General features: G+C 38.3%; 1 protein-coding gene across 1 annotated transcript in view; it reads left to right on the top strand.

The window, feature by feature from the left end:
• The window catches only part of IYD (iodotyrosine deiodinase), a 55,016-nt gene extending 53,282 nt beyond the window's left edge, over positions 1–1,734 (top strand). Inside the window, exon 6 of the mRNA XM_039568109.1 lies at positions 1,547–1,734. Coding sequence (XP_039424043.1) covers positions 1,547–1,594 — 48 coding nt within the window. The 3' untranslated portion in view covers positions 1,595–1,734. The remainder of the gene's footprint in view (positions 1–1,546) is intronic.
• The last annotated feature ends 11,967 nt before the right edge of the window (positions 1,735–13,701 follow it).

Genomic DNA, 13,701 nt, shown 5'->3' with positions numbered 1-13,701 from the left:
ATCAGTTAAAAGTTAGTGTTAGTGGATGTATGGGATGGATTCCCTCAGGTTCTATGCTGTGTTGTAGAACAGCCATTAGTGTAAAACTCACAGAGATGAGATAAAATTATGAACACTTTACCCAAAAAACTCAGCACCCTACAAAAAAGTAAGAATAACTCGGTTAGGACAACTATAAAATTTTCACTTCCATCCAGCCACAACAGTAAAGTGTAATCAAAATGATGTTTTTTCTGCCTTCTCTCCTTTTACCCTCTTTGGAAGAAAACATTTAAGCCTGTGGTTTTCTATAAGATTTACTGATAATTCACATAAGCCAATGTCTGGGATCTGAATTTTAGATGTATTGAGTACCTGGAACTCAGGTTTTAATTTGCAACAGATATGGGAAATGCCTGCTCCTGAACAGGAGGCAGTGTAAGTCAGGAGCTGCTTTGTGAAACCTGTACTGTTGTCCTGGTAATGATGGAAGTAGTAGTAATTCAGGGGACAGCTGTAATGAGAGTGCCATTTGCTTATAAAATGCCAAAAGGTGGAAATAACTATTAGTCACTTGCAAAGAGGACTGCAATGGGGTGAGATAGCTCGGTGTGCTTATTAACCTTGAGCACCTATTTTATTAATAATATTGCTGCGAGCATTGTGTTTAAACTATAAATCCTCTATTAAGCCTGAGAGCAGACAGCCAAGCTGTGGGGGTCTTTCATATCTTGAAAGGCACATTTTGCAGGACAGTATGCCCGCTGGGGGACACATGGGCAGCTAATAATCTTCAAATTGTCCACTCTAGGTCACCTAACCATATGTCATGACTGCCTTAACTCACCTCCTCATCAATAGCCTGACTACTTCCACCTGTAGTCGATCTTCCTAGGAGTGACTTGCTGAATTTGAGAAATTTGATCCCATCTTGGATTAATAGGAGTTTTATCTCTGACACCTATGAGGCAGGGTTGAGATTTTGATGATGTGTGAGAAACAGCAACCTAGCTGTATTGTCCATCTTTTTGGAATGATCACCTAGAGAGGGCATGGGAGCTCTTGACAGAGAGAGCAGGTACGCAATGTGAAAAGGTTCTGCTTCTTTGCATCTACTTTGCTGAGAACACTCCTTTAATGATTTCAGACTTAGAAACAGTGTGTTTACCAACAGCAGAAATAAGTCCGAACCTTTAATAGACAGTCAGATTTTAGGCTGAGTGTTTGGGAATCTCCTAAGCCTCTACAAGTGTTTTCTGTGTCTGTCTGGCATAGGAAGCAAGTAGTATTCTACCATTAATGCAGTTACTGTAATCCTGTATTATTTGTCCATGTTTTACACAGCATTGTTCTGCTCCCTACGGACTAGACTTTGGCCAGTGTTGCATTCTCATCAGTGAGGAATGGCTTGTGCATCTGGGTTTTACATCAGAAACACGCTCTCTTGTTTGTGTGGATCTCATTCAGAAAAGTGACTGAACTGTTTTTCAAAAGTGGGATGCTGTAGTTTTAATACCAATGGAGCACCAAAGGACTTAAGTTCATGTGTCCTTGTTTCTGGTTGCAGGAAAAGACATCAATACAGAGTACATATGAAATTCTGCCTGTGCAATGAAGAATATTCTTTGAATACGCTGTTTCCAGTGTAAACTACTGAATGTGCAAACACAAGTTGCATGGGAGATAAGCCAAGGTGATGAAGTCCAAGCAAGATGAGGAAGCATAGAGACTGTAAACACATTATCTTTTATTAAAGGAAACATGTGTTGTAAAGATATAGGGTCTTGTCTTTTATTTTGGAAAGAATAAGTTGGTTTTTTTCTGATACGGGTGGCAAATTCACCAAGGAAAACATCCGCCAGAGAGCAGAGGTAGGCCAGAACATTTAACAAAAGCCTCATTATCTGTTGTTCTGTAAAGCAGAAGACTGAATGCTGGTCTCCTGAAGTTACTGGCAAAACTAGCTTTTTCAATGACCTGGGAGTTTATCCCAGGTGTTTTGCTACCATAGTGACAGTCTTATCCATACATGTAGAGAGCAGTTGGTTTAAATTAAGAACTGCTCTTATCAGGGTGTAATTTTTGGAACAAAATGACAGTTACAGTTAAATGAATTAAAGGTAAGTATTATGAAAAATATTTCTCAGTACACCTTTTAGATGTAGACTAATACTTGACAGAATGCTGCAGGCATCATTGCAATGCTAACAGATCACAGTAAATACAGCAGAAGTATATATGATACAAATAAGTTTTACTTTCAGAAACTTACGCCATCTAAACCCATAGAGCTCAGTGAGCACACTTAGAGGAGCCAAAATGGATGTATAAACTCACATACCTATACCAACTGGGCATAGGGCAAATGCTGAAAAAATACGCTGTCAGAACAGTCCATTTGTTATAAAAACTATGGCAGGTATCGTCCACAGTAGACATCCCTGTGGTTTCCTTCGTGAAGAGACTGCATACAAAAGAAAACTGGTTTGACTTCATATTGTGGGGGAATAGCTGAAGTTCTTCTTTCTTTGTGTGTTGATTCAACAAGTACTAGTGATCTGTGTTGATCTTTTTCTTTACTGCTTTTCAGAACAAGGATATCCTGAACTAATTTATGCTTTTCATTTGAAACATTGATGGCTGGTATTGAGAGTAAAGCAAGGAAGCTGGGAAAATTTGGGGGCTACGAGTATCTTTGATATATTTCCAGCAATGCCTTTCATGAGAATTTTAGATCTTTTTGAGTTTGAAAATAGAGGTGATAGACCAGGTAAGTATAATGAAAACTTCATATAAAAATGAAAAATTTAATTTAGAGATGATCATTTAGACTAATATATTTTAAGTTCTTGTATTAATTCAGATTTATTTTCATGTCTAGCTCTTATTAATTATACATAATACTGAGATCCTATAGCATCACCATCAACCTGTAAAGCCTATGGAAAGTGAAATTTGCACCGATGCTGTTCCGTTCAACACATGCGAGCTACAGACACATCCTAGAATCACAGAATATTCTGACTTGGAAGGGACCTACAAGGATCATAGAGTCCAACTCTTAAGTGAATGGTCCCTATGGTGATTGAACCCAAAACCTTGGTGTCATTAGCACTATGCTCCCATCAACTGAACTAATCCTGTTTGCATCACCTTTTTTATTATTATGGTCATAAGTATAAACTGGGCAATCATTTTTTGGAGGAGCAGTTTTTGTGAAGCAAATGAGTCTTATTGACAGATCTGGTTCAGATGATGATCTGACAGCTGATTTTGATTCTCAGTGAATTTGCACATGCCACTTGTGACTTTCCATTGCAGTTACTGGAAACTGATTTTTAAGTCTTTGTTGCTTTTTGAGATAGATAGTTATATTTGTTTCAATTTTTAAATAAAACTGAAGTATTTCTATGTTTGAATATGTTTACTGCATCAGTTATGAAGTCATTTAAATGGCAACAGTACTAGGGAGCATACTGGAGTACCAAAAACAAAAAAAAATTTTAATAGATAGATGAATAGAGTTTTTTAAGCTCAAAAGCATCTATTCGATTCAAACCAAACGATGTGTGACTGTGATATCATTAAAACAAATATCCCAAATGAGCCATCTCTCACCCTTAGTACCAAAGGGGTGACATCATTTCTGCATATTGTATTGATAGGTTTTGTCATTCAGTACAGAGGTCAGACAAGTAAGCTGGGAAAGCAGGTTGTGTTCCAAAAGGCCACACCAAGTCCCAGCATGAGCTTTTAATCTTCTTTGTATGTAAGATCACAGGAAATTAACTTTTATTCTGTTTTTTCCACCTGTGTTTACTGTAGCTAGGGGCCTATTGCTTTCTATTTGGATTCTATTTATTTAAAAGCAAAATGAGAACAGAAGAGTATGTGGGAAAACTCCTAATAAGGCAGATTTGGCAAAAGGAGTCTGTACATTGCCACCCTGCACTGTGGTAGCTTCAGAGCAGACTGCTGATTGTTTGCCTGCCTAATTTTATACTGTGCTTCCTACTTCAGGGTATGGCTCCTACAGCATCAGTCTCATACGTTAGATGTTATGGAAAATGGCATTTGCATTGAAGTCAGTGATAGTTGAGTGCATGCACTTAAGAAAATAAACACAAACATTGCTTTCATTGTCTCTTCCTTCCTCCATTAGGTATGCTAAACTTTTGCTATTGTTGTTTTTTTGCTTACAGAGATACCAGGAATACCACTGGAAATTCTGTCTTCCAGTTCCTTCCTTGAAGGAAGGACAAGGAATCAGGTTTTTTATTTTTATGTTTTTAATAGTGGAAGACTACCAAGTCACAACTCTGAAACTTGTTCTACTATGAAAATAGCCCTGCTGAGAACATAGCATGGCTTTGTTTTGCTATTCCATAGAAAAAATCAAGAAGCTGGTGAGCAAATGGAAAAGTATGTTGAAAAAACAGATTTTTTCTTATAAACACTTGCACATGTTTATGCTTAAAAACATTTGCACAAGGTAGGTGTCTTTTGTTATGTCCTAAAACAACCTGTTCATCAAACAACATGTAACAGTTGAGCTAAATGCTGTTTGCTTTTATCATAGTAGCAGCAGAATGGGTGTGACAGTGCCTGTAGTACTGTTTGCAAGAAATGTATGCAAATTCAGGCTCATACTGCTTGCCAGACACAAAATATTCTCTTTATGGTGAGATAAATTAGTTTCCATTTTTATGCAAATTTTCCTGCTTATTGGCTATAGAGCTCTTCTGTCATATTTGGAGGCACTGCATGTCAAGCACTGGAGAGGCTTTGCATTATTTCCAGAAATCCTGCTGAGATATGTGGGGATATGTAAAGCAGTCAGAGAGAGAAATTAATGCCATTTCTCTCTGCCTTCTCTGTATTTCATGATTGACTGAAGACACAATGTGGGAAAAGAAATTTTGGCATCTCTAGTTAAAATAGTGTTATTCATAGAGCTTTGTATGTAAATGTGTTCATTGCTGTGTCTAGAAGACACAAAACCCCCAGCAGAGCCATCTCAGATTGCACTGTGTGGTACAGACTGGGAGGGAATGATGAACCAAAGCTGCTGTGTTCAACATAGAGTGAGTTCTTTGCTGTTGGAACGTTTTATTTTTGGAAGTGGTAGAAGAGAGACGAGGAAAATGGGGTAGGAATAGAAAGTGTGGCTTTGAAAAGTCTATCAGAAGGACTCCCTCTTCCTCTTACAGCTCATCTGTTGGAATACTGTCCTGGGATGTGAAGTCATGTTTTCCCTCCTACTGAGGGGATTCTCCTCAGAGATACCATCCCCTCCTAATGTTTCAGAGGTCAGAGTCCTTCCCAGGCTCTGGCAGATTCCTGGGTCCTGCCTACAGGAACTGCCCATCAGCACTGAGCAAGTGGGACCTCAGCTTTTGCCTGCTCCCCTGGGAAGTGGGACTGTCATGTTCCATGTTGCACATCCTACTTTCAGTGGAGTTTTGTCCAAAAATCCAGATAACTCTGCTATGTACACCTGTGGTCTGAGCCCTCTCTTGAAATTTACAAATACATGTTCAAGTTGTCTCAAGCAGAGGAGGGAACTGAACTGAGATTTCCAGTACCTGGGAGACATCCTCAAGTCAATGGGGAAAAAGAAGTTATGCGCAGTAATATGGTCCTGTGATACTCCCTGGCCACTCTGCAGCCACAGAAGCGTTAAGTGGGAGACCTGGAATGGGAATCTAGAACAGTTCTTTTCCTGCATGACTTTACCACATGAAAGCTATTCTTGAGTATCATACCTCTAATTTAAGAAAGCTTGTGGGTTTATAATTATCTTGGAGACTTTTAGCCTATGTTCGTCTTTGACTGAAATGTTTCTATAGTGCCCCAAATATCTGGGAGTGGGAAATATGCCTGGCTTTCTGAAAACAAACAAGAACTCTTGCTTCTACCTCTTCTACTTTTGTTGCTGTAACTCTCTTGTTATTTTTAACAAGCCTTGAGCACTTTTGGAGTGAAGCGGGCATGGGGAAAGTACTCATTTGGCTCTACTGTCCATAGAATTTTTAAAAAAGCTTCTTTCTTATTTTTAGAAGATATTTATAAATTGCCCATATAGTATGTGAACTCGTGAATAGTATCACAAGATGATTATTTCACTGCAAGACAGAATTCCTCAGCGTTATTTGCATCTTCTTTTTTTTTGGCAGGCTTCCAACAAATGCATGACACTTAGGTATGTAATTAATGAAATTTATATCCTCACTCTATTTTGGTAGTCTTTTTTTCCTTGTCTATTATTAGTCAATAAACAAATTTTGCTTTCTCGAACAAGATCTACTACAGTACAATTCTAAGATAATTTCTATTGATGAAAACTTCCGAGGTGATTGGCAGACTATACTAGAAACCACTCATCAATACCATCTCTTTGTTAATGTCTTTGGATTTCAATAGAGGTGCTTTATGGAGACTGCTTCAATGGAATCTGGCATTTTCATTTCTAAAAAATTTGAATGCTGGAAGACCTCTAATATGTATAACATTAATTCTAAATGACGTAACACTTATACAAAGTAGTTAAAATGTTACCTGAGAGCTTATCGTTCTGTGCACTAAATTTTTTTCTTACTATCTTTCTTAATTAAGAAGTCCATTTGGTAGGTGTATTTTTAATCCCTTCACCGTTTCATATTGTTGTTTTTCTACATTTGTTCTGAATGTAAAAATAGATATGGAAACCATCCGCCAGGTGGTTAATTTATATAAAGCTCGATTTTTTAAAAATCTTGAACTTTGGCAAAAAGTATGGTCCACTTCACTCCTTATCACCCTTCTTCTTATTGACATAATTACCATGAATTATATTTTCTTGCAATTTCAACTGATGATTTTCCCTGGGCTATATTGATTGGGGTTTTTTTGTTGGGGTTTTTTCATTTGGTTGGTTGTGGGGTTTTCTGGTAGGTTGAACTTTGTGTGCTACAGTAGAGATGGCAGACTGTTCACCATTCCACAGAAATTGGCTCAGCATGTGTGGGAGATCTTAGGGTTCATGTCCTCATTACATGTTCTCTCTTCTGAATTCTTTTCTAATTTTCACTGCAATCTATTTTTCATTGGCTTTTCTCTCATTAGTACCAGGAAAAGGTCAAACTGAACTTTTCATCTCATCCGGTTTTAGTTTTGGTTTTTTGTTTGTTTTTTGTTTTTTTTGTTTTTTGGGGTTTTTTTTTGTGAGGTCAAAATTAGGCAAAAAGAACTTGTCTGTCCTTAACTGAAAACCTCTTTTAAATACCTACACTAATACCACTGGGACAAAAACAAATGGGTTGGAGAGAGTTTTAATCCTTAAAGTGCATTGTCAAGTAAAACAAGCACAGTGAAATGTGGAAATAAACAGAAAAGCAAGAGGAGTTTCTTGTCATTAGTTTTTGGTAACTGGAAAATTGTCAGAGCCCAGAAAGGCCATAAAGACTTCATTGTGTCTTTCAATCAAGTTTTAGAGCTAGATAGTTACAAGGCAAATTCATTCTCAATATACAGCCTCTGTAATGATGACCGTAGCATTCAATGAATTAGATGTGACCAAAATGTCAAGATCCTCATAAAGAAATCTTTCACTCATCTGGGTTATTATATCAAGAGGTTTGGGTTTTTTTTTTTTCTTTTTTGAGTCTGATAAATTTAGGGCATGGGAGGAATTTACTTATTTATAGTTTCTTCTTATTTCATAGTGATAGTGCTTGCCATCCCTCCCATACAGCTGCAGAGCTCCTTAGCTAGGAAATACTCAGACTGAGTCATCATAATTGCTACTAAAAAGGAGAAACACAAAAGGGTTGGATCCAAAACAAGAACCAAACCCAGTTTTGGTGGACTGCACTCTCTGTGTAATATGTTACCATTACTTCTTTTAAATGTAATTTTGAAACCCATTTAAGCACAGATGTTGTCACTGGAAACTCATAAAAACACCAGTTTAAGCAGTCCCACGCTGGTTGAGCATCCCACTAGCCTGTCTCGGACAATGGCCAGCACCAACAGCTCGGGGGAAAGAGCTTAAGAAACACAGGAATGATTCGTTCCTCTTTCCTTTCTTCTAGTGATCAGTGCTGCAGGCATTTCCTCCTCTTGATATCACATTAGGGCCATTGTTTAGTTATCCTCAATGGACCTTTCTCCAACTGACTTTCCTAATCCCATTTTGAACCTGCTAATATTTTTCACATCCAAACTTAATTTAGCAGTGAGTCAATATCTTGTTGTGTGGAAAATTGCTCCCTTTGGTTTTAACTGTTTTTAAACCTGTCATTGGATAAATTACTTTGTTTATATGGTAAGGAATAATGAACAATTGCTCCTTATTCATCTTCTCTGTCCTAGTTATGATTTTATAAACCTCTCCCTACACACACAAGCTGTTCTGAGCTGAAGAAAGCTTTCCTGCTTTGCTTGAGCAGGTACTGAGCCATACTTGCAGCCACCTTTGTCCCCCTTCAGAATATTCCAAGTTCTACTGTATCCTTTCAGAGGGAACATCATCAGAGTTATACCAACACACTTGCCAGATGTGAAAAATGTGCAGCAATTGAAGGACTCCAGGATATAAAATAATAGGATTTGTGGCTTGTCTATAGATCTAATGAGTAACTGGTTTGGGAGTTTGGTTGGTTTTATCTTGAATAAAAGGGTGATTTTTTCATCTCTCTAAATTAGTTCAAGCTGCTTTGCACTTCGACTAAGCAAGCTAGAATGTCCTCCAGAATAGGAATGTTCACTCATCGAGGCAATCTGAAGCTGCTATCCATTCAAAAATTTCTCCCTATCCTGTTGTACATCAATTTTCATCCATCAACAAATCCTCAGTCTCAGAACTTTCTTCATTTCTTTCACAGGAGCAATGTCTGGATTAATTAATGCACACTGTTGGTTGAAATTAATAAGTGACAAAATCTAATTACCTTCCACACCAGTTGACTCTTATCCACACATTGTGCGAACTATAATTTCCCATTCCTTTGGGATACATTTCTCATATGGGCTGCATATGTTTCATAAATTGTGTTGGAGGTTCTCCTCATTCTGGGAAATTTTTGTGGTCTGCAAACCACAAGCACAAGCAAGAGTTCAAAAGGCTTTAGTAGAATACAATCTGATCTAGCACTGTACATACACAGGTCAATAAACACCGAAGTAGTGCACCTGAATTGATACTAACTGCTGTGTGTCCTATTTTGACAGAGCTGAGAGATGAATTGCCTTCTAGTCTCACTCTGTTGAAGCATGAATAGTCCACAGTTTTAACTCAGTAGCAGACAACTGTTGTCCATTCAGTCCTGCACAAATCTGTAATGGAACAGTTAAATGGCAAACTCCAAATGCTAGGTATTTCTAGCAATTGACATTTATGACAAAACACTCTATCGTTGGAATCAAAACTGTCATTGAAACAAACCTTTTTCTTAGTCCCTGTGTCTAGTATGCATTTTAAGTTCTCTTGAATGTTTTTCTTCTGCAGCTTGATGGAGTTGACTCTTGACCAATAGCAGTTAAAGACTCTACAACGTAAGAACCCTTACTAGGTTCAAGGCATTGAGAAAACAAGAGAGATCTACTGGACAATGATCCAGGATGGCCTCAAGGGACCTGGATTTGAGTTCTGATATTGCTGATGTATTATAGACATGGTAATTATTCACTTCTGATTTTATCTGGTTTGCTCAGCTGTAATATATTTGCAGAAGACAATTTTTGCTACATATTTGCAGTCAAACACAATGCAGTCCTCCTCCTCTCTCGGATGTCTGCAAGTCAGATTCCCTGCTGCAAACTTAACACAGGGATTTCCTAATCTTTCCTGCAGAATATCTTTACACACTTTGTAATTTCATGAAATTAGTAAGAATTAGTTAGATGAAGTTAGCAGGAAGTGTCTTTTTTAGCAGAAGAGGCGAGTCCTTACTCTTTGAGTCTTGTCATATTGTTACTAACTGAGCAGTGGTTCCTTGCACAGCTGCTCAACCTAATGACTCACAGATTCCAAGATACAAGAGTCTTGTTCTTGCCCATCCACATGCCACCCTGTCCATTCCTGTTGATTCATTTCCAGGCTGAGGGCAGTCTAAGTGACTGGCCCAGCAGAAAAGCTGGGCAGTCTTCTACTGTGTTAAGGTAGCATCCAGAAGAGTCCAGATGTCAAGTGTGTAGTGTGGGAGCAGGGCGGGGGAAAAGAGAGGCCAGGAGAGGAGCCACTCTTCCTCTTTGTTCACTGCCAGGTTTGCTCAGTTGACCATGGAGCTACAGCTTAAAAAACTATCAAATTGTCTCCAGTTGTATCTCCTGAGCCTAGAAGATTCTAAAAATCTAGGCTGGCCCAATTTCTTTCTGAATTCATGCAGTATGATCTCTTACTTCATTTACTAGAGGCTTTAATTCAAATGCTGTGTCCCCAATATATCTTTGTTAATAATGACACAGATTAGTAAACATGCTTCACTGTTGGAGCGATGACTGTCTTCCGTAGGGAGGGAGCAGTCTGTTTTGGTATTCTAGGAAACTGTTCTCATTTAATCAACAGGCTTTGTTTTTCATAGCTGCATAACATGAGACAAAGTTGAACTAATGGTCAGGTTTAAGGTTACTACCAAGGATTTCAACTTTTCAGCTACAGGGGAAAAAGTCTTACATTTTTTTCATCACAGTCTCTGTTGAAAATGTTTGAATCTTCCTAGAAATAATTACTGTTTCCTAACCTAGTAAGATCTTCCAACAAATACAAAGAGCTGCCTGCAGTTCTGACACCATGCAGATCTGTTTTGTTGTTTGTTTATCTTGGTAAACCAGGAGTTTTGTTACAATAGGATGCATATTTTGGCTTTTGAAATGCAGCAAGGAGCACAGGAAATTATATGTGCTGACAAATGGATTCTGAACTTTTGTTAGGAGGAAACAATTTCAGAGCCTCCACTAGGAAAACTCCACCCATCTTGTTATATGTTTTTTGAATCACTACCTGTTTGATGACTTACATGTTATGAAGGACATGCATGTTTTCTCTTAGAATAGATTCTTATGCTCAACCCCGCTTATACACAAAATTTCATGGATTTCACTAAATAAAAATCACTTTGGTAAATGTTTCAGACCCCCTACTGTATTTAACTTCACTTTCGAGTTCTGTGTTCTTTCAACATAAAAAAACTCTTCTCCCACTCTGTAACAGAAACACTGCTATTAACTGAAACTTTGAAGCAATGATGAAGATTTCCATAATATATAAAATGTGGGTCTCTCCCTGTAGCATCTTGTAATAAGGAGAGGGTCTTTCTGAAACAGGCTTAACATATGTTCTTACTAATCTGTTTTTCTTGGAGTGATTTAAAGGCGAAGGACAAGGCACTGCCAAGCACAGTGGAATAGAAGATTTGCTCTCGTGGGTGACGGACAGTCAGGAAGGTCGGTGTCTCAGGGCTGGGATTTCCCATCCATGCTGCATACACTTGGCTGGGCCACTGACCATTGTTTCAAGTGATACGCTGTGCTGGCTCCCACGCAAGGTGATTTTTTCCTATGTCACATTTACAGAACAAGCTCTTCTCACAATATCTGGGACACCGGCTCATTGTGGCTTCCATGAATACAGGGGAAATTCCTGGCATATTCCAGGACCAAGAAATGTGAAGGCCCCTCAGTGACTGAAAATTGGACTGAACCTTTCTTGAAGGTACATGAACTGTGAATCTGAGAGTAAAATTTATCCTACTTGCCACTCTGGGAAAAAAATAGTGCTGTCTTGGTTTTCTGCATGGTCTTTTCTAAAGGACAATGTATATCTCATGCATTTTTGTCATTATACATTAAAAGTATGGAGTGATAGTGTCTGACATGGAGCTGTTGTTCCTTCAAGTTTTCCTTATTCTGGAGTTCCTGATTTATTAAGGAAGCTGTACCAATCAGAGCACTCCTTCTAACACTAGACTGTGAAAAAGAAAGAAAGAGGAATGCATCAATCAGTTTGGGACTGAGGATTCTAGGGAAGAAGTATTAACTTCATTTAACCAGTCTTCTTCTATTACAGCATTGACTTTGTCTCTTTGATTTTGGTATATTTGCTATACTTCAAGGAGAGAAACCTGTGTGACAGAACTTAAGAAAACAGTAGAATAATGGTTAAACAGTCTAAACCTTTTGGCTTTACAACATCATTGCTTATTTAATCTCACCTCTAACTATCTGTTCTCTCTCTCTCCTCACATGTCAGATAAACTCCTAGGGGTCACATCTGTCATCTGGTTCTGGGGTGTTAATCTCCTAGGACAAGGAAGTTAAATATATAAGCTATAATACATTGATCAGTATAATGGTTGGCTGGAGAAGTTCAATTAATTAATAAAAATTATTAAAACTAGAATCACTCTCCTTGTTTTAAGAATGACACTTCCATGGAACATAGATATCTCCTTATATGAAGGTAGGGCTGCCTCTTGACTTGTTTCCTACTTCCAGATTTCCTTTTTAACCATGGCAGGAAGACTGGGATTGTGACAAGAGGAAGTGGAAACACAGAAGAACATTTAGTAGCAGTAAGTTTTCTCATGTTTAGAAACAGCCTCTGTGTGCAAAAACAATTGTCAGCAGCTTTCAACAATTTCAGTGATGGGTTTTGTTTTCTCAGACCTGTCCATCCTCTGTTCATCAGTCTTTTCACATGCATCAGTCATGAGTCTAAGTCTCTCAGCATCCCCATGCTGAGCTGTCATTAATCAGTCTGCACTTTGGAAACTGCTTATGAGTTTGCTTATGCTTAGGCAGCAGGGACCAGCTCTATTTCAGCTTATTATAAGTACAGTAAAGATTTTCACTGGCCTGTATAAGAGGAAAGATAGAAATGTAAGTTCTCCCAGATCACTGGGAGAACCAATGGCAAGCTGCTGTCAGCCACTCCAGAGAGACAAGTAACAGAGGGTCAAGTCTGATGTACACTCTCCAGGAGTGGTATGTATACTCTTATCTGGTGTCTGAAGTAATTTAATTAGTTTCATGCCTCATAACATCCATACAAGCAAGATCACCAGTGGGGAACAGCGTAGTTCTGGTGTTAAAACACATAGCTAGGATTTGAGACCAGTGCTCAAATTCCAGCCTTATTACACCATGAAATTCTAAGTTATAATTTTCTGTCATTAAACCACTTCAGTGGGTGGTGAAAGCTGAACAGCAGTGAAGACTCAAACCATTGTGTCACAGAATGAACCATGCTACACCAGGATAAAGTCAAACAATGGAATAGTAAACACATCCAAATCCCATCTGTGTTACAGTGTCCATCAGTGGGACTGCAACTGCACCATGGGATCCTGAATTGCAAGTCCTTTTATTTAAGGGCAAGGGACACACATCCTAAAGAATAGTATAATTTTATCACCTAATTTATTATATCAGCCCAAATTGCTGTAGTGAGTGTCCAGATCAGTTATGCTTTTTCATAACGGCCATGTTTTTTAGGGTAGTGCTAAAAAATCTAGTACTTTGGTTTATTACATTCACATCAGAATGACCTACACCCTTCTCAATTTGGATGCATAAATGTAACTGTAGGTGTCTATTCATATTTTTTGTGTTTCTTTGCAGAAGAATGGTTCTGCTCTGCACAGTACTGTCCTGCATGAGGAACTGTCAATGATTATGTTGTGGATATTACATATGAAAATGGAAGAAAACAACAGCTTCTTTCACACTCAAATGCAGAGATGA

Source organism: Corvus cornix, chromosome 3 (genome assembly GCF_000738735.6).
Source record: "Corvus cornix cornix isolate S_Up_H32 chromosome 3, ASM73873v5, whole genome shotgun sequence".
NCBI classification, from domain to species: Eukaryota; Metazoa; Chordata; class Aves; order Passeriformes; family Corvidae; genus Corvus; species Corvus cornix.
Note: the sequence above shows the minus strand (reverse complement) of the source record. Positions and strands in the feature narration are given on the sequence as shown.